The 20,129-nt window shown below is 48.1% G+C and overlaps 1 protein-coding gene across 3 annotated transcripts in view; it reads left to right on the top strand.

The window, feature by feature from the left end:
* Nucleotides 1-1,533: 1,533 nt before the first annotated feature.
* TMCO4 (transmembrane and coiled-coil domains 4) overlaps nucleotides 1,534-20,129 on the top strand; it is a 34,206-nt gene continuing 15,610 nt past the window's right edge. Inside the window, exons 1-8 of one of the 3 annotated variants that reach the window (XM_055001581.1) lie at nucleotides 1,534-1,699; nucleotides 8,569-8,771; nucleotides 9,851-10,025; nucleotides 12,171-12,198; nucleotides 12,596-12,728; nucleotides 14,524-14,621; nucleotides 15,777-15,920; nucleotides 18,749-18,868. In XM_055001581.1, coding sequence (XP_054857556.1) covers nucleotides 8,599-8,771; nucleotides 9,851-10,025; nucleotides 12,171-12,198; nucleotides 12,596-12,728; nucleotides 14,524-14,621; nucleotides 15,777-15,920; nucleotides 18,749-18,868 — 871 coding nt within the window. In that variant the 5' untranslated portion in view covers nucleotides 1,534-1,699; nucleotides 8,569-8,598. Of the gene's footprint in view, nucleotides 1,700-4,035; nucleotides 4,148-5,185; nucleotides 5,260-8,568; nucleotides 8,772-9,850; nucleotides 10,026-12,170; nucleotides 12,199-12,595; nucleotides 12,729-14,523; nucleotides 14,622-15,776; nucleotides 15,921-18,748; nucleotides 18,869-20,129 lie in introns of those variants that run through there. The other 2 variants (XM_055001583.1, XM_055001582.1) reach the window with 2 other exon arrangements.

The raw sequence follows: 20,129 nt of genomic DNA, 5'->3' as shown, positions 1-20,129 counted from the left end.
TGAACTCGATGGGCCTCGGGTCTGATCCAGGAGGGCTCTGCTTAGAACATCCTAATGCTGGCTCGGGAGCCAAACTCGGAGATCTCTGGCAATGAAAAGCTGTCTAAAAACAAAGAGCGTGGGCAGAAAAAGGCAGGAAAGACTGTTCGTTATCAGGCAGTGAAAGACAGGCAGGGAGAACAATGGGGCAGGCGCCCACAGGTGCTAATTCAATACAGGCTGCATTGCAGCTTCAGCAAACCGCTTCTCACAGCTCTCAAGCTTCTCCATTTAAAGGATCTTGATCAGCAGATTCCGGAGAGCTGCAGGGGAGAAGGTATTAGGCTACACGGCCCCCTGGTCAGTCCAGGTTTTGCATTTACAGGATCTTTTTTTAAAGCTGTTGCTGTTACAGGATTTCTGATATGACAGATCCAGAGGAGTTAGCTGTGTTAGTCTGCAGTAGCAAAATCGAAAAGAGTCCAGTAGCACCTTTAAGACTAACCAACTTTATTGTAGCATAAGCTTTCAAGAATCACAGTTCTCTTTGTCAGATGCAATGATATGACAGAGACCATCATGACAGCTCAGGGTTCAAATCTTGGCTTAGCCATGAACCTCAGGGGTAGGTGACCTTGGGCCTGCCCCCCACTTCCTCAGCCCAGCTGGATTGTTGTGAGGGTGTAAAGGAGGGGGGGGGGAGAATGGCTGCCTGAGCTCCCTGGAGGACAGATGAGAATGAGATTAACATCAGATAAAGAAATAAGGCCAGCGCTCATTATTTCTCTACCGTAGTCTCCTTTTGCTGCTTTATTCTTTGCTTAGGTTTTTAAAAATTACTTATTGAAAACCACCTTGTGAATCCAATTGGGCTTTAGGTTCAGGGTATAAACGCCCCAAACAGACCAGACCGACCGATGTTTCCCATGTAGTGCCTGGTTTGCAGTGCCAGAAAATGACTGCCTGCTTCACCTGCTCTAGGTTTCTGCCTCCCAGGACTGGCTCCCTTCTCATAAAAACATCTCTCCTGCAGATCTGGTGACCAGCAGTAGGGCTGGAATGGCACCCGTCTGCAGCTTGCAATGAGTCTGTTGAGGGCTCTAACTACGGAAGCTCGGCTCAGAGTAGCCTCAGCTCAAGAGCTGCCCTGCTGCAACAAAACCCGTTGGATTTCTGCCCAGCAAGCAGCTGTCCAGCAAGCATCATCTAAGGAGCTCCTGTGCAGCAAAACCTGTTGTATTTCAGCCTAGCAAGCAGCTGTGAAAAGCATAATCCATGCAGAAAACCCTGTTGCATTTCTGCCTAGCAAGCAGCTGGAGAAAGCATCATCTAGGCAGCTCCCGTGCAGCAAAACCAGTTGCATTTCTGCCATCCTCCGAGCTCAGATGAATCGTCCCGCCTTTTAAAGCCTCGCCCAGGCTAAGCAACACCCAAGCCGGTGTAATCAACCTAGTCAGGGTGACACTACGCAGTCTTCGTAGACCGCCCGTCCCCTTCCGTTGCCTACGCCAACCCTCCCCGTAAGGCTCTTCCAGGATAGCTCCTCCTACCGCTACTAGCGTAGAGCAGGCCTAGCCGCTTCCTCCGAGCCTCGGGCTGAAGTGAGAGCGTAGCCGGCCCAGGGTGAAGGGCAGGCGGCGAAGCGTCGGAGGCCTGATGCGACACTTTTCGAGGACAAGGAAAGCCAGGAGAGGTTTGGTTGAGGGGGGAAGGCGGAGAGGTAAGAGAGGGGGGAGGCCGCGGGGTGGGAATTTGGGAAGGGGAGGGGTTCTGGCAGGCACGCCCCCCCCAAACAAGGGGAGGGGAGTCAGGCTTTGGCCTCCCTCTTCCCCACAATCCCAGGATCAGGAAATTGGGGTGGGGAGGACTTGGGGGGGGGGGAGTTGAGAAAGGGAACAGAAGCGAGATGAGTGTTACGTTTGCGCTTGTACATGATACTGTATTTGGGGCGCGGGGGGGGGGGGGTTGTATAGGAAAAAATCCACCACACCTTTGGGTTTGGGGGTGCATTTCCTGCTGGAGGGCATGTAGCGGAAATAAACAATTTGGATAATTTCGAAGTTCATGAGCAAGACACGGTTCCAGGAGCACCGTAAAGACCAACTAGATTTCTAGGGGCTGAGCTTTCGAGAGCTCCCTTTGTCAGATTCGAGTATGTGGTGAAGCCAGAGATGAGGCCCCCTGTGCGGGCTTCCTTTGATAGCAAAGGCAGGAGGGAGCTGAGGGCGGCCCCCCGCCCAGCCTTTCACGCATTGGGGGCAGACCCAGCAGCTGCATGGCAGAGCGCAGCCACCTCCAAACTGGAGGACTTGCCCGACTGCTTGTTTGTTGCAGATCCAGAGGAGTTAGCCGTGTTAGTCTGTAGTAGCAAAATCAAAAAGAGTCCAGTAGCACCTTTAAGACTAACAATTTTATTGTAGCACAAGCTTTCGAGAATCAAGTTCTCTTCGTCAGATGCATGATTATTTGTTGCAGGTGTCCTCAAAAATTCATTCTGGTTTATTTAAGTTACTGTTTACTTTGCTTCCTTTTCTTTCTTTTTTTAAAGAACAATAAGCCGACCCAGGCGTTCCAGGATAAAAATCGAAAGGATGTGTTCAGTGGATTTACATTGGTGGGCAGCTTGCCTTGTGCAGCTAAAAGTTATAACGACTCATTATCATCCTTTTACCAAGTTAATTTCAGTCTTTCACCACAAGTCAGCTGCAGTACTTGGTTTTATAATCAGGTTCAGACCTCTTGATCATTCAAGTATCTTTTTACTGCTCTAATATAGTTAATGCTTTAAACAATATTTGACTAGCCAATTACCTGAATCTCTTTTTGACTGGTCAGCCCTCAGGCACCCATTCTGATAACGAACAGGATTTCAGGAGCTGCAATAACTGGTAATTAATAGCTCTTTCTCTCCACTTTGAACATAAAAATCACAATGCTGTGACTGGTTGCTATAATTATGCTCTGGTTGCTGTCAACCCCTACATGTCCTACCCCACTGATCTCATGGTATGGCTGATCATTTGCCCTGTTTGAAGGTGGCACCCCGCCCTCCAGCCCGACATGAATATAGAGGGGAAACAAGGCCCTAGCAAGCCCTCAAAGTAAATTGTGTGTCCTTGAGCAATGCTCTCTCTGTTTGGATTTGATGCAGTAAAGGTGTGTGTGCACACACAAAACATTATGGTGCACTTTTCAGTGCTGGTGGTGTCGTTTGCGTTCGCAAGAAAATAAAGATTGCGAGCTGCCCTTCAGGCTGACGTGGAACCATAAAAAATGAAAATAGATAAAACCTCCAGAAGCCGGCTGCAAAATCAAGGTCAGCCGCTTTCCAGGAAGTGGAGTTCTTGGGCCTAGGGAATGTGCCACAGGCCGTCAGGTGCCAGAGAGCACCAAGGACTTGCAAAGCTGACCAGATGCACAGAAATAGATACTGTGATTCTCGAAAGCTTTTGCTACAATAAAGTTGGTTAGTCTTAAAGGTGCTACTGGACTCTTTTTGAATGTATGCAGGGAAAGGGAAATAGCTATGGCCAACTGAGCTTCTCTACCTAGATTATGTTCAGCTGGGGTGAATAGGAAAACTTCTACCAAGTGCACAAGCACAACTTCTTCAACGTGGAAGAGATTTTGTTCTTGAAATTTCCTGCAGGCGGTTAATGTACCTTTTAATTGATGTATCTATTTAAACAATGGGTTGGTGTGTTACTCATTTGGCTAGTGGCCATTGGGAAATGATTTGTCATTGGACTCGCTCTTGGCAAGTGAAGGGCCTTGAGAAGTGGACTGGAGTGCACATCGGGGCTTCTCTCACTTCTGGAGTCCAGTGCTTCTGCAGTCCTAATCCCATCGGAGTAACGCAGCAGTCTGTAGTGTCACGGAGCACAAATTAGCCAGTGCATACAGGAAATCACTTTACTGATAGAGCGAAACCCAGCTCAGCTACCTTTTACTTTGCCCTGGTCCAGATAGAGCCAGGAAGTTGGGCAGGTGTGAATCAGAAGGCCAATGAAACAAGGGAAATAAATAGATGTTCTCATCCCTGCAGCTTTTTCCTCCAAATCATGGTTTTGATTTCCTTCAGCCAATCATTGCACAACTCCAGTCTTCTAGCAGAAATGGTACCTTGCCCAGACGCAAGAGATTTGAAAGAGTGTGTTGTGTCATTCAGGTGGGTCTGCCAGAGGAGAACAGAGGTGGAGGATCCAAGCTTATCAGTCTTTATTTGCATGCCAGTGTCTGCGTCACAGGATTTTTCTGTAAAGTGTACACGTTGTTGAGCTTAATTTGTGCATTAATAAAGGTGGGCGGCCTGACCTGGATAGCCCGGTCTAGCCTGATCTTGACATCTCTCAGAAGTTAAGTAGAGTCAGTCCTGCTTAATACTTGGGATGGGGAACTACCAAGGCAGTCAAGGGTCGCTATGCAGAGGTGTGTGTGTGGTGCCCTCAAGTCATAGCTGACTTATGACAACCCCTGGCGAGGTTTTCATAGCAAGAGACTATCAGAGGTGGTTTGCCATTACCTGCCTCTGCAACCCAGGTCTTTGTTGGAGGTCTCCCATCCAATTACTAACCAAAGCCGATTCCGCTTAGCTTCTGAGATCTGACGAAATCAGGCTCACCTGGGCTATCCAGGTCAGGGTGCTATGCAGAGATAGGCAGTGGTAAACTACCTATGAACGCTTCTTCCCTTGAAACCCAGTGGGGCTGTCCTGGGACTTGATGGCATTAGGGGGGAAAAGTGGACTAGAGATGCTGTAAAATGCTGTAAAATAGATAGTAAAAAAAATTCTACATATAAATTACAAACGCTACGTCTTGAAATACTTCTTAAATAAAAAATGAACAAACACATCTGACAGCAATGAACCCCCCAAATAGAAATGCACATGAAAACGGATACACGTCTCCAAACAGAGGCCCTCATTTGCCTGAGATGGGAGCTGAGCTGGTTGGGCTCGCGAGGCGGCCCACCCCATGCGCTGGGCTGAATGGTCCATCATTCTCTTTCATTTTTCGTCAACCCAGAGGGTAATTTGGTTTTATTATTTTGTTCCGCAGTGGACTTTGCGTTGTTTGTGTTAGCGAAATGTGTGGTTCCCATGGAAATGGGCCAGGATACAGACGTGAGGGCGTATCAGTTGCCCACGTGCCCTTTCCATCGATCCCCCTAAGGGCAAATCAAATAGCAGTTCTGGGACTGGTGCTGGAGGCAGAACTAGGCCAGCGAGCATCTGGGAAGAGGCGCCTACGTCACCCAACTTACCCGTTGCTATAACTGGTATGTCACATTCAAAGATCTACCGGTCAGTGGCACGCCAGAGAAAAAACTGCCGCTTTCCTGCTTCCTTCGCACAGAGAAGGGGGAAGAGGCAAAGCAGTAATAACTGAGCTTGCTTCACACCTGTGGTTTTCTTTCTGTGTACTTTTCTCCATCCTTTCTCCAAGGAGCTCAGTGCTGCGAACATCATTTTCTCCTCCTCCGTTTTATCTTCATAACAGCCCTGTAAGGCAAGTTAGACTGACTGGCCCAAGGACACTCAGGGACAGGGCTTTTTTTCTGGGGAAAGAGGTGGTGGACCTCAGGACCACACAATGACTTCACTTTGGGACAGCTGGAACAAGGGGGGAGTTTTTTAAAGTTTAAATCACCATTGGTGAAAATGGTCACATGGCTGGTGGCCCCGCCCCCTGATCTCCAGACAGAGGGGAGTTTAGATTGCCCTCCACACCGCATGGCGTGGAGGGCAATCTAAACTCCTCTCTGTCTGGAGATTGGGGGCGTGGCCACCGGCCATGTGACCCTTTTCAAGAGGTGCCAGAACTCTGTCCCACCGTGTCCCAGCTGAAAAAAAAGCCCTGCTCAGGGAACATTGTGATTAAGCAAGGAGCTTGAGCCCAGGTCCCCCGTCCCAGTGCGTCATGCTAACAATTGCACCACGGTGGCGTTCAGTCTTCAGGAGGTGCTTTCCAGGCTGACGGGTCTGCCGTGGCATTCTGCATGTTTTCTAGTATTCGGGGGGTGTCAAAGAGCACCTCTGGAAGACCCTTCTAAAACCACAGTTGCATCCTGACGACAAATTAGGTCCGAGAGGCCGTGTGATGTAGTGATCAGGCAAGGTGACCTGGGTTCAGATCTCCGTTTGTACTTGAAGCTCCTTGGACGACCTCTTTCAGTCTAGCCTACCTTGTCGTGCAGAGGATGAAATGGAGGAGAGGAGAATGAAGAACAGAGCCCTGAGATCTTTTTTTTTTTATAAAAATTTTTTATTGGTGAGCCCAAATTAAAAAATGTATACATACATTCAATCCCCTCATTAATTAGTTCTGACCCCCACCCTTTCCTCCCCCCTCCCTTATCGACTTCCAGCAGCTTTCCAACCCCTATTCCCTCTTATTACTCAACTTAATTTCATTAATATTCTTCTCTAATATATATCATAACTCTTATTCTAAGCATATTCAAATTCTATTACATGCTGTATTATACTTTATTCTATAAAAATCCATTACAATATTTATTATAATTCTCATTAACTAACTACATATTCTGAATAAAATTTCCTTACACGTAATACTGACTTATATATATCCCTTTAACTTATACTTAATTATTCTATCTAGAATTTTCTTAAACATAAAGCTAGCTTAGATTCTAATAGTTAAATTCCCCCTTAATGGTAAAGTCACTTCTCTCTTTCATTTACAATATCATATTTTAGTAGTTCTCAAACTGCCACAGTTCTCCTTTCACATCCCATTTTTTTTCTAAGTACTGTTTCAGCTTCCCCCAGTCTGCAGTGTATTGTCCTGGATCAAGGTCTTTCAACTTTCTTGTCATTTTATCCATCTCTGCCATGTACAGCAATTTGTAAATCCAATCTTCTATAGTTGGTACTTCTTGCACTTTCCATTTCTGCGCATACAAAAGTCTTGCTGCTGTTGTCATATAAAATAGCAATGTCCTATACTGCGTTGGAACACTTTCCATTCCCAAGTTCAGTAGCAACAGTTCTGGGTTCTTGTTTATTTGGATTTGTAGAATCTCATTTATTACTTCAATTATATCTCCCCAGTATTGCTTAGCTACCTCACAAGTCCACCACATATGATATAGCGATCCTTCGTGCTTTTTACATTTCCAACATTTATCTGACATATTTGTAATTCCAAGCACAATTTTCTTTGGCGTCAAGTACCATCTATATATCATTTTGCAGACGTTCTCTTTAATATTGGTACATGTTGAAATTTTCAGCATATTCTTCCACAAATGCTCCCATGCTTCGTTATTTCTTTGTGAAAATTTATTGCCCATTTCACCATCTGGACTTTTACAGTCTCATCTTCAGTATGCCATTTTAAAAGTATTTTATAAATCTTAGAAATTTCTTTCTTGCCTTCTTGTAAAATTACTTCCTCTTGTTCTGAGTTTTCCATCCTTATTCCTCCCCTTAGGCAGTCCGAATTATAAAGATCTCTGATCTGTCTATATTGAAACCATCCATAACTAGGAGACAATTCTTCTTCTGTTTTTATTTTAGGTACTGAGTATTGTATCTGTATTATCTCCTTGTAGGTTAAACATTGCTGTTCACTATCAACAGTTCTCGGATCTATTAGTGTCCTGAGATCTTTAATGGCTGGGTGGGATTAACCAAAATTATTTTAATTGGTTGTCTGTCACCCATTTCCCTTTTAACAGGTTAATTAATAAAAAACCTGTACAGAAATGTTCATACTGCCAGACTGCCTTTCTAAGGTATTGAAGGAAGTGTAAGGTAACCTCTGATTTTATAACTGGAAGTGGCTTTCCATTGCTAGAAGGAAAGGCTATTTTTAACTTTTTCATCCCATATTGTGCTAGCTTTTGGTTTACTGGCTTGATCTGTAGATAATAACATACAGTTAATCTTGGAAACAGAATATATGCAGTTACGGAAACCTTATAATACGGGCACACCCCCCAGATATCCCTGCCGGATCAAGAGCGCGGAATCAAATCAAAGGCACTGTTGTCTTTCTAATGTACTTGTTCCCAAACAAATGGTTGCTTTATTTCTCTTGCAAGATTATAGCCCTAAACATTGTCAAACAAGGTTTACAACCCACGGAAAGCTCCATCATAAAGACATGGGGGGGAAAGCAGTCGGTGCTATTAATGCAGAAGTCTTCCACTGTACTAATAATGATAAAAATTAGGAGTATGCAATTCGGTATAACTGGATAATACCGAATAGTTACCGATTCTCCAAGTATACCGAATAATATTAGAGAATCCTATATGAAATCAGGATACTAAATAAATAATGTCAAGTAAACCTGAATTTATTTGGATTCATCCAGCAAACATAGCTACATTCTTTTTAAAGTGGGCTGGCTTCTCTTGCAAGCTCTTTTCTCCCCCTTCCCCCCCAACTTTCCAAGGCTTGTCACAAAAAGCATCCTATGAAATGGTAATTGCCTCGCTAGTGGAACTGATCCACCGAATACGACTCCCATCTTTCAGTCTTGGCAAATAGGGGGGAGCCAAGGTGGTTCTTTCTGTTTCTCTCCGGTTCCTTACGTTGCCACTGCTTTTTGTTCCCAGTCCATATCCCCATTGCAGCGGGTGGTAAAAATGGCCACCAAAAGCCAGCCGCACCAAAGGCCCTGGAGGAAGGGGACGAGCCAGCCAGAGAGAGATGAGGCGCTTGAATGCGTGGGCCGGCAGCTGGCTGAGCCAGGCAAGTTTGCCTATGCGGCTCTCTGTGCCATATCGCTGGCATCCTTGTTTCCTGAACCAGAAGACAGGTAAATATTTTGTTGATGAAACAGTAAGAGAGGTTTTGTGCTGTTTCATTCATACTCCCCAGGGGGCGTCTGAATGAGGGATGGGTCAAATTTCAGGCGTTGGAAGGGCTACATTTTGAGGGTTAAAATGGATGCAAAAAAGGAGGATCCACTAGAAAAAACGAAGTAACTGGAATCTAGGTATTTTTTTTTAAATTCCGCCTGTAATCTTTTCTTGAGTGTCCCTGAATCAATGCTCATTATCATTTATTTATGCCTTGCCTTTCTTCTGTCGTACAGCAGGATTTCCCTCCCGACTAACAAGATTTTCAGAGTGTTAGCTTTCAAGAGTCAGACACAGGTCTGAGGAAGTGAGTTCAGTTCTTGAAAGTTTACACTCTGAAAATCTTGCTGGTCTCTAAGGTGCCACCGGATGAAAATCCTGCTGTTCTACTGCAGACCAATACGGCCACCCACCTAACTTTCTTCCATTGTGGAACCTTAAGACAGAGTATGGGGGGGGTCCCCAGAATGGGGGGGGGGGTGTCTCCAGAAGGTCTTCCATTTGGGCCCCAGGCTGACTTCACCTTCACCTGTCCCAGCAAGTAGTACTGAGCTAGATAGACTAGTATAAGGTGGAATCTTTGGCCCTTTTAACGGGGCCAGCCGTAGCTCAGTGGTAGACCATGTGCTATACATGCAAAATGAACTGAGTTCAGACTCTGGTGTTGGGAAGGATCTCTGGTGTTCTCTGCCTGTGACCCTGGAGAGCTGCTGCCATTCAGAGGACTGAGGGCTCGACTCGGGATAAGGCTATTTTTGTCTGATCCCAAAGGGTCCCTGGGATTATGCCGTTTTTATTGGTTGAAATCTTGTGGGTCCTCCTCAATTTAGTTTAGTTTTTTAGTTTTTTAATGTATAATATTTATTGTGGATGTTAATGTCGTAAACCACTTCAGTCATTGTTTCAAGGAAAAGGTCTAAAAATCTGAAAATTATGAATGAATGAATGAATGAATGAATGAATGAATGAATGAATGAATGAATGAATGAATTGGGACAATCTGCTAGTTCTCCTCTTACGAGTGCCCTCTTTGAAGCTCCTATAGGACAGAAGTTATTGAAAGCCTGGTGAAGTGGCTGGACCTCTCTGAAGGCGTCTTGCCTGCCATGCTGGCGTTTGCTGGTGGCTTGGGAGGTGAGGGGACGGACACCTTTGCTCAGATCCTCTTGAAGGAGCCCCTCTTGGAAGAGAACCCCAAGATCATCACTCAGGTGAGGTGGTTTTCCTTTTTCGGGTCAGCCTGTGGACCTGGAAGAGGTGCTGTGTGGACCCTACCGGCTCAGAGTGCAGGTGGAGGCTGATATGACTGAGTGCCCCTCTGTATTCCCCCTACTCCAAATGTCCCCGCACATAGTCATCGAGCGTGTCAGGGAGAAGGCCCTCTAGGCTGGAACTCTTCTCCCAGACGCACTAACAGGCCAGAAATATACCTTATTTCTGAGCGGAATAGCAGTCGGGAGTCAAACAAAGAAAAAATTGCTTGCTGGAAATGGCGAGTTCTGAATGTAAGCAATGCAAAGTCAGTTCCAGTAGCCCCCGATGCCCAGTATTCTGTTCCCCAGTGGCAGACAGGGGCTTACAAGCACTGCGTGGACAACAGCCCTTCCTTGCAGTTTATCTCCTGAGTTTGAAGTCAAGAGGCACGCTCCCTCTGTCCATGGAGGTTCCACCTGACAGCTGTGGTGATTCCATGACTCTATGAAAGTACACCGGTCAGGAGAGGGGAGGGCGTGAAGGGCTGAGCCGGTGCTTGGCTCTCGTGGCCCTTTCTTGCGTGCCCAGGGCAATGCCGATTGCCAGTTTGGAGTCAGAAAGGGATTTTGCTCCCGGCCAGATTGGCCAGGGATCCTGAAGGTTTTTAATGAATTAATTAATTTTATTTATTCAGCTTATATACCGCTTCTCCACCATGTCTGGTGCTCGAGGTGGTTTACAGCATACATATAAGATACAAACATGAAAATCAACAATACAATATTAAAATGAAATAAAGACATTAAAAACCAGTAACATAGTAAAATACAGCATTCAAACCCATAGTATACAGACATTAAAAACCATACATCTAAAAGAACAGCTCCGTCCCTAAGCCCTACCAATTCCCATGGTCCGTAATAAATAAATCATATGGAGTCACCCATATGGAGTCAAGTTTCATCAAATCCTGGAGAGAGGGAGTCTCCTCTGTTGATGTATTCCAGAGGGAGGGAGCCACAACTGTAAAAGCCCTCCCTCTGGGCCTAGAACAGGAGTCACAGGGGGAAGTGAGGAGCGGAGATAACTGAGAATATCCTGCATTGTGCAGAGGGTTGGACTAGACTAGATGACCCCTGGGATCCCTTCCAGCCCTGTGTTTCTGTGTTTCTCTTCAGCAGTCACAGCTAACTCTCCTGTCCTCTGTGGGCTTGTCTGACCCGTCAAAGATTGCCCCACTTCAGGGCAACGAGTTCCATAGGCTTAGCTATGCATCATTTGTTTGTCTTGGGCCTCTGGCTGATCAGCCTGGTCGGCTGACCCGGGCTTCTAGCGTTATGCAAGCGGCTCGGCTGTTCCCCCCCTTGCAAACCTGCATTTCTGTGCAGGATGAGTTTCGGATGGAACTTCCCAAATCAAAGAGCGAGGGGATCAGGAGGTCTGTTCAGGACAGGATGAGGTCTGCAGAGCAACGCAAAGTCTAAGTCTGTCTACTACGGACAATGGAAGATGTTCTTTTAATAGGGCAAAGAACATTGGTGTAGTGGTTTCAGTGAGCAGCCCACATCGAATCACTACAAGTAATCCTTGCAGCCCCCCCGGTAAAGTAGGCCTGTGTTACAATCTGGGTGTTGGGGAAAACGGCCTGCCTGAAGCTACCTGGTGAATTTGCAGGCAAGAGATCTCCTGGATTGTGGCTCCTGGATTGTGGCAGCACAGTCCACGGCTATTAGCCAGGCAAGCTAAATGGAGCCTCCTTGTTCAGAGGCAGGCTATCTCTGACACAATAGGCATTACTGTTGCCATTGTGCCCAGTTTGCCTGCTTCCTGGAGGCATCTGACTGGTCCCTGGAGGCAAGGGCAGACTGGATGGGCTGGATCGGGGCTGGATCTGCAGGGCGGTTCTCGGAGGCTGGGGCCTGTTGTGTTGGGAAGCGGGAATGGCTGTTTTGCGCATGCAAAGCTCCCCCTGGGAGTGCGTGGCAGTCTCTGCACTGAGCAAATATTCAGGGTCATTTTCGGCGTGTGGCTCAGTTTCACAAACTGACTATACTCTGCTGGGGGAGGGGGTGGAGTAGCTGTGGTTTGTGCAGAACTCTGCGTGTGCTCAGTATTTTAATATTTAATACATTTTAATATATTTTCTCTTGTTTTTCTTTTAGGATCTCATGTCTTTTTCTCTAAAGGACGGTGAGTTTTGCTCTTGTTTTTTGAGCTGTGGCTAGAACATCAGAAGAGCCTTGGAAGATCAGAGCAACGGACCTTGTAGTCCAGCACCCTGCATCCCACAGTGGCCAGCCAGAGCCCTGCAGACAGGAGCTCAGAGGCCAAAACTTCCCCTTGCCGTCTGTCCCCCAGCCACTGGTATTCAGAGGGACTCTACTTCCAATTATTGAGGTTTTCATTTAATCTCCATGACTAATAGCCATAGTTGGACCTCTCTGTGAATTTGCCTAATTCCCCCTTAAAAGCCATCTAAGCCAGTCACCATCTCTACCTGCCTGTGGCAGTGAGTTCCACAGGTTAACTATGCATCAAGTGAAGGAAGGAGGGCTAACTGCCTGTTATTCCTCCGCTTGTGCTGCAGGCCGCTATGACGCCCGAGCGCGAGTGCTCCTTGCTCACATCACCTGGCTGCTAAGGATTCCTTTGGTCGAGTTGGAGGCCTTGGAGGAACATCTCCTGGAGTGCTTGAATGAAGAGGAAGAGGAGGAGTCCGAGTAAGGCTCTACTCCAGACATGCTTTTGATATACCTGCCTATGTTTTTGTATTACAGGTTAAACCCATTGCGCTAGCAGAGGCAGTCTTTCCGCCGGAGGAAAGCACCTCTGCTAGAACAGTGATTCCACCGGGTACAACCTGGAATATGGGTAGAAGGATGGGTGGATAACACCTGTGCAGATGTTTGTAGGATGCCTTGTTATCTCCCGATGCTTTTGCACCAGCCATGGTGACCTCAGAGCCTTGCACACAGAAATATTGTGCTGCTGTTTTCCAGTGCAGGAGGAGTGAGTTCAAGGACATCCGTCCCTTTTCTGCCCCCCCCCCCCATACAAGTGTTGTCTTTTCTCCTCTTCTGTGTTGTCCTCACAACAACCCTGTGAGGTCACTAGCCAGAGTTCTCCCAAAGGAGCTTCATGGCAGAATGGAGCCCAGGCCTTCCCAGTCCTCTAACTGCCACCCCTCATTGGGCCACGGCCTTCCCTTCTGCTGTGTGTTTTGCCTGCCAGCGTGGACTGCAAGGGGGGTTCTGGCAGGTGGATTACCCCCTTCCCAGTGCCGGCTCCCACATGTGAAGAGCGCTTGAAAACCTTGCGTTACACAAGCAGCAGCCAGACACTCTTTCAGAGCAGCTGCTGAGTGGTGAACTCTGCTGAAGGCTTGCATGGCGGCTACGATTCAGGATGTCCCTTGGCTTGAATTTTGCCTCTTCCACAAGATCTGGGCGTGGCATTAAGAAAGCCGCTCCATCTTGGCCTCCGTCTTCAAAAAGGGAGTAAATGGACCAGCTTGCCTTTTCGGGCAATAGTAAGGATTCTGACAGGATGGAGTGAAATACCCACCAGAGGGTGCCAGTTAGTGGCCGGGGGGGGGGGGTCCAACATGGGAAGGAAGAGGTTAAGGCGCCCTGGGCCTCCCCAGGAGCAAGTGGGTGGGTGGAATTTGTGTGAGCAACCCTTCGCATTATGGCCTCAGCCAGCCAGAGGCACAGGGCGTTCACTCAAATAAATAGTTTCATGTATTATTGTAGGAATTTAATTGCGCTGTTGATAAACAGTCAGTACGCATTAAAACATTTGCTATTTTTATTGCACAAGCTGCTGACCTTGTGGGATGCATCTTCCGGGTGAGTATTTTATGCTGCAGTTCTTAACAGTTCACCGTCAGCCATTTTGGTTTCGTGAAGCAAAGTCAAAACCTGTTAGCCATAAAGTGGACTGTGTGGTGTGTTCGGCGTGCCTGCCGATGTGCTCGATGTGCTCGTTGCATGCGTCCTGTGATGGTGGTCTTGTGCAAAGAGAGCATGGATAAACTGCAGGGGGAAGTGTCACTTAGAGGTGGATTTGCAGAGGAATGCAAAACGAGACGAGAAAGCCCCGCTGGTTGCATTTATTGGGGTAATGAAAATGAAGGGGGAACAGCAGTGAAGGAATGAATGCCTTCATCTCCCTACATTTTGCCTTTAGTTGCCGACCAAACGGGGACCTGTGAGGGGAACAGTCTCCACAATGTCATCCAAACTGGAGGGTATTCAAAGCAGAAACGTTAACCACTATGGGATGTTACTAATCTTCACTGCCCCACCAGCGCAATTCAGAAATCCCTGTTTTTGCCTTCCTCCCCTGCAAATCAAACTCTCATCTTTATTTTCAGGCCATTTTCTATTTTCTAGTGCTGATTTTTTCCTGTTGATACACTTTTGAGTTTTATTGCGTGCCATTTGCACAGCCTCAGTGGTGTTCCCTCTCAAAACTGGCATACTGTCTTCCCCCTCCCCGTGTGGCTTCCCCCAGGACGGCAGAGGCATCACGGAAGAAGAAAGAGAGAAGGAAACGACTGAAGAGGTACCTGCTGATTGGCCTGGCAACTGTTGGAGGCGGGACAGTGATAGGTAAGCTTGGCCTTCTCCACAGGGTTGTTGCTGCATTGCTCATTTGGAAGAGTTAGCCGTGTTAGTCTGTAGTAGCAAAATAGTAAAGAGTCCGGTAGCACCTTTAAGACCAGCCAACGTTATTGTAGCATAAGCTTTCAAGAAGCACAGCTCTCTTCATCAGATGTGTCAACAGCTTTTGAGAACCACAGCTCTCTTCATCCGATGCATTGTCAGATGTATCGGATGAAGAGAGCTATGGTTCTCGAAAGCTGATGATGCACCTGATGTAGAGAGCTGTGCTTCTTGAAAGCTGACAATGCATCTGATGAAGAGAGCTGTGGCTCTCAAAAGTTTATGCTACAATAAAATTGGTTGGTCTTAAAGGTGCTACTGGATCCTTTACTATTCTGCTCATTTGGAGATCTCAGATCTGCTTTTCATCCCCGTTGAGGCCTCCAAGGGGGTGAGGAAGCATTAAAGAGAGTCAGTGTGTAGGACTTAGAATATCTGACTAGGATTCGGGGCCTCTGGGGTGCAAACCCTTACTCAGCCACGGAGGCCACCTTAGTCTCTCCCTCTCTCTCAGCCTAACCCAAGTCCCGGGATTGTTGCAGTAGTAAAAATGGAGGGGAGCGCTAGGTGTCCTATCTCCAGGCCTTGTGCTCCTCAGAGGAAAGGCGAGAGAGAAAGGTGATATCTTGATTAGAAAGCATTCCAGAAAGAAAGCATACCAGCATGTCCCCACCTAGCTAATCTCTATCGCGCCTGGAGGTGAAAAGTCTTAATAGTCCGTGGTCTCAAATCTGAGGTTATCTCCTCCGCCAGGGGTGGCTGAGCTCTGTAAACAGCTTCCATTTGGGGATGGGCAGCCGTAATAAAGCGATTGCTGTCTAGGTGGTCTTGATGATGGATCACATTTACTCAGGCACTGAGTTACAAGGGGGTTCGTCCAATTCACGGAGGAAAGGTCCATCAGTGGAACCTCCATGTTTAAGGGCAATTCTGTCCTTTTTCTGGACTTCCTGGAACACTCGAATCTCCCGTAATCTTGGGGTGACCAACTGCTGGGCTAGATGGAGCTTTGGTCTGGTCTGGCTGGGCTGCTCGTACCTCTACTGCTGCTCCTGTGGGCCTGAGTTGGACCAGAGATTGGGATGCCCTCCTTCTCTTTAGGTCTGACGGGGGGCCTTGCTGCCCCTCTGGTGGCAGCCGGAGCAGCAACCATTATTGGAAGTGCCGGCGCGGCCGCCCTGGGCTCAGTTGCTGGGATCGCTGTGATGGCATCGCTGTTTGGTGCTGCAGGAGCCGGACTGACAGGTAAGACGCGGCATCTGAGTCTCTGGATACACCGCCAGGCTGCACTGTGCGCTGTGAGGATGGACTGAGGAGGGGTCAGTGAGGGGTATGGCTGAGGAGATGTTTATGGGCACTATTAAATTTCACAACCCCTCTGTTTTGACTTGAAAATCCCCATTTCAGTGTTGCTTTTCAGCTAGAAAATAGAAACCCATTATTTTATGTTTTCTCGTCCTTCAAAATGGGTGAAACAACAGTTTGACATATACAAAGCAAGGAAGTTTATTTGTGCATCCTTAGAGGCGATCATAGTTTCTAAAACTGAGGTTCACAGGAGCCCAAAGTTACCTGTGAATGGTGCTCTGTGGTCCAGGCAACGCGGGGCAAGCCAGCCCTGGTCCTTCACGTGCCGCCTCATGGCCATGATCTGGCCTGCATGCTTAAATACCTAATTCCTGTGTCCACAGTCACTGAGTCAATGCAGATACAGAAACACAATCAGACTGTGTCTTTAGACACACAGCGACTATGGACAGAGGGTTTCTGTATTGACTTTAAGCGTGTTTGGCTGGCGTCTTTGTAGCCCTGCTAGACAATCAACACAACCATTTGGCTTGACAAGTTGCACGTCTGACCAGGCTTACGGAACTGGCAAGGGTTAGAGATGAGAGATGGACTGGGGGTGGAGAACTGGCCCAAAAGTAGGGTACGTTTATGGATGGCTGGAACATTGATGCTCATATTAATATCACCGTCAACGGTTTTCTTCAGTTTCATCCCATGAATTCAAGCCATTCTGTTTGAAGACTTAATGATGTGGGACTGTGCTCTTCCACAGTCCAAATGGCAGCTTGACTAGGGTAGGAAAAGGGGGTCCTCAAAGCCTGGTCCTCTGTGTTCTTCTGGATTAAAGTGGGTAGGGGGCTATTTGCCCCCTAACTCAAGTCTTGTCCCTCCGCTGCTGGGCAAGCCACCAGCCATAATAAGTATCTCTTTTCTGGTCTGATACTCCCAGGCCAGCCTTCTGCAGTCCCCGCAGCCCAGAAATGCCGGCCTTAATTCTCGGAGGAGCCCCAGGGTACCCATCTCTCGCTAAGAATTTTTGTTGTGATATTCCTGGGCAGCTTCCTCACAGGCACATTTGCTGTTGCCCCAGAGACGTCGCCGGCCACATGCTGGCTGTTGCTCACCTGTCACACCTGCATTGTGATTCATGCGATGTTGGCGAGGCAACGGACATCCCTGCTTCCCAAATTAGTTTTCTTGGCCCCTTTTCTTGCAGCTGCACCTGATCAGCTGTCCTTTTGCCTTACAAGGAGCTTGGGGGATGTGGATTTGCCGGCCTCCGTGCAAACAGTTTTGTTGCATTGGTGTTTTTTTTTCCCAAGTTATCATTAAACTTTTTTGCAGTACTTTATATAATCTCCTTCCTTTTTGGCTTTGTTTGCTCCTGGCGCAAATGGCTGCCCTTCAACAGTGAACTGCCTCTGAAAATAGAGGTTCTGTTGAGTTGCCGTGTTCTAGGCAGCCGGTGGTAGCCCAGTCTACCGTGAATGCGTGTAATCCTTTTCCAAAAGGAAAGTTGTCCTTTCGGATCAGACTGTAGTTGATCCTTGTAGCCCAGCATCCTGCCTCCAGCCATAGTCAGCCCAGCGCCTCCAGGAAGCTTACAAGCAATACGTGAAGACAGCAGCCTTTTCACCTTGTTAGTCCCCAACAACTGGCATTTGGTGGTAGGCTGCTTCTGAACATGGAGGTTCTGTTCCATCCTCCAGGCCAACAGCTTTTGAAATTGGCCAGTATCTTGGAAAAGATCCTCTGTTTTCAGTAGCAGACTTCCATGAATTTGCCTGTTTAAAAAAAAAGAACAAAATCCATATAATACCTTTAATTAGGACCAACCAAAGGTATTTTGTGGGTTTTGTTCTTGTTTTTGGACTTTGTGCAGACCATTAGGGCTCTTTGACAACTTTTTTTTAAAAAGCCTTGTAAGCTAACCCATTGCCACATCTTACAGAGGCAGGAGAGGTTTGCAGCAGGGTGTAGAAATCATCTTCTCAGATCCATTTGCTGTAGAGCTTTGCTGTGCATCCCATAGCCAGGCGGGGCTAAGAGAATGAGGTGCAATGAATGAGGTCCCCTATTCAAGTGTTGCTGATATCATCCTACCTTATACAGCTGTTGCAAGGAACGCAACAACATCACGCACACGAAGTCTGCCTGGTGCATTTTTATCTGCCGGGGAGCTCACAGTGGCAGACCTGGTACTGCCTTTCCCCTTTCCCCTCACAAGAACCCTGTGAGGGAGGTAAGGCCTGGGGAGTGATGGCCCAAAGTCACCATGTGAGCTTCGCAGCTGAAAGAGTTTCCTAAGTCCTAATTGAACTACACGACACAGTATCAGACCTAATTGAACACTCTAACCACTACACGACACAGGTTTGGAAAACTAAACGCAGTTTGGTCTGAGGGAGAGGTCGAGAGTTTCCAGAAGGAAGGACTTGGTGCTCGCTGACCGTTAAAAAGGATTCTGGGTTCTTCTCTCCCTCCTTTTACGGTGACACAGAATTGTTATCTGACAAAGGGGGCTGTGGCTCTGGAAAGCTCACCCCCTGGAAATCTGGTCGGTCTCAAAGGTGCTGCTGGCCCCACATCTTGCTCTTCTGCTACAGACCAACACGTCTTCCCACCGGAAGCCTTTTGGAGCTACCCAGACATCTTCTAAGGGGCTGAGGTCCCAAATGCAATTTTCCTCCAAGGAAAGGTGGCCTGACGTGCTCGACTCCATCTTGCATTTCTAAGATATTCCCCCACCTCAATTCAGCCCCCATTTTTTTATATTCCTTTAGGGTACAAAATGAAGAAGCGTGTGGGGGCCATCGAGGAGTTTGAATTCCTCCCGTTAACAGAAGGGAAGCAGTTGCACATCACGATTGCCATCACTGGCTGGCTGTCAACGGGGAAGTTCGGTAGGAGAAGGGAAGAGGAAAGATCTCCGCGAATTGGGGACTCGAGAGGCATTTTATGGTGCGGGCAGTGGGAGGGGGGGGATAAACAATCAGTCGATTCCCTCCCCACTTTTCTTACTGTACAGGGCCAAGTTTTAAATTGGGCTTCCGATCCCCCATTGTTCAGTTTAGCTGCAGGAGCGCTCAAGTTGGCTCACGGCTGGGCAAAAGGGGGCAACTCCCCCCACCCCAGTGCTAGTTCCCTGAACTCACACACCCCAGACAGCCCTTAGCCCAGGCAGGGAAGATGGCAAAGGACAGCTGACTGTTCTCCCCCCCCCCCCACACACACACACCAAGTTCAGTAGAAGCCCAAGGGAAGCAAGAAATGGCACGGTGCCCAGGGGTGGGGGTGAGGGTTAACCCTCACTGCCAGTCCAACCCTGTCCTCCGCAGATGGTTCTCAAGGCGAAGCTCCGTGTCCGGATAAGGTCACAATCGCTCAGTGCCACATCTTATTTGGCCATGCAAGGGCTGACCTCTGGGGCTTGCCCAGGCCTTCCTTTGGCCCCCAGAGCTGTTCTCCAAGATTTGAGAAAGCTGTTCTTGTGGCCACAAGCAGGGCAAGGCTAGGAGGCAGGGCTGGCACCACAACTGAGGTGGTGAGGCAGGCACCACAGGCGCTGGGGCACCGGAGGGAGTGCCAGAGGGGGTGCTGGGGGCAGAGGCACATGCCATGGGGCTGGCATGCCTGGCCCGCAGCTGCTGCAGCCAGCCAGCCCCGCGCCGCCGGCGCCAGCACCACCACACACTGGCCAATGGGCCCGGCTTTGCTGCGTGATGACGTCCTCACGTGGCGACACCATCACGCAGTCCGAGGGTGTGCATGCACACTGTGTGCGCGCGCATGTGGCAGTGGCCGTGGGCACCAGAAACCCTGGTGCAGGCAGTGCTAGGAGGAGAGGGTGTTCACCTCCCACACCCCATATGGGAAAGCAGAGTTTGGAGAACCGGGGTTTGGGAGTGTGTGCCTGGCATCCTGTAGTCTGTTAGGGAATCCATCAAGCCAGTTCCTTCCCACATTCAACAGTTTCTTGACTAGGCTTAATATTCTGTGACTCCTGGAGGGCAGAGAGCAACCCCAGACTGTTTCAGCTGGTTTTTTTTAAGGGCATCTTAATATTTTTCTGATACTCCAACCCCCCATATACTGTGCAGAAGTCCTGACCTTGCCTGCATGAGGTCCCATTTTGCTGTGACCCCTCCTGTTTGCTGTTAAAAA

Source organism: Eublepharis macularius, chromosome 17 (genome assembly GCF_028583425.1).
Source record: "Eublepharis macularius isolate TG4126 chromosome 17, MPM_Emac_v1.0, whole genome shotgun sequence".
Lineage (NCBI taxonomy): Eukaryota > Metazoa > Chordata > Lepidosauria > Squamata > Eublepharidae > Eublepharis > Eublepharis macularius.
The sequence above is the reverse complement of the archived record's forward strand: the minus strand, read 5'-3'. Positions and strand labels throughout refer to the sequence as shown.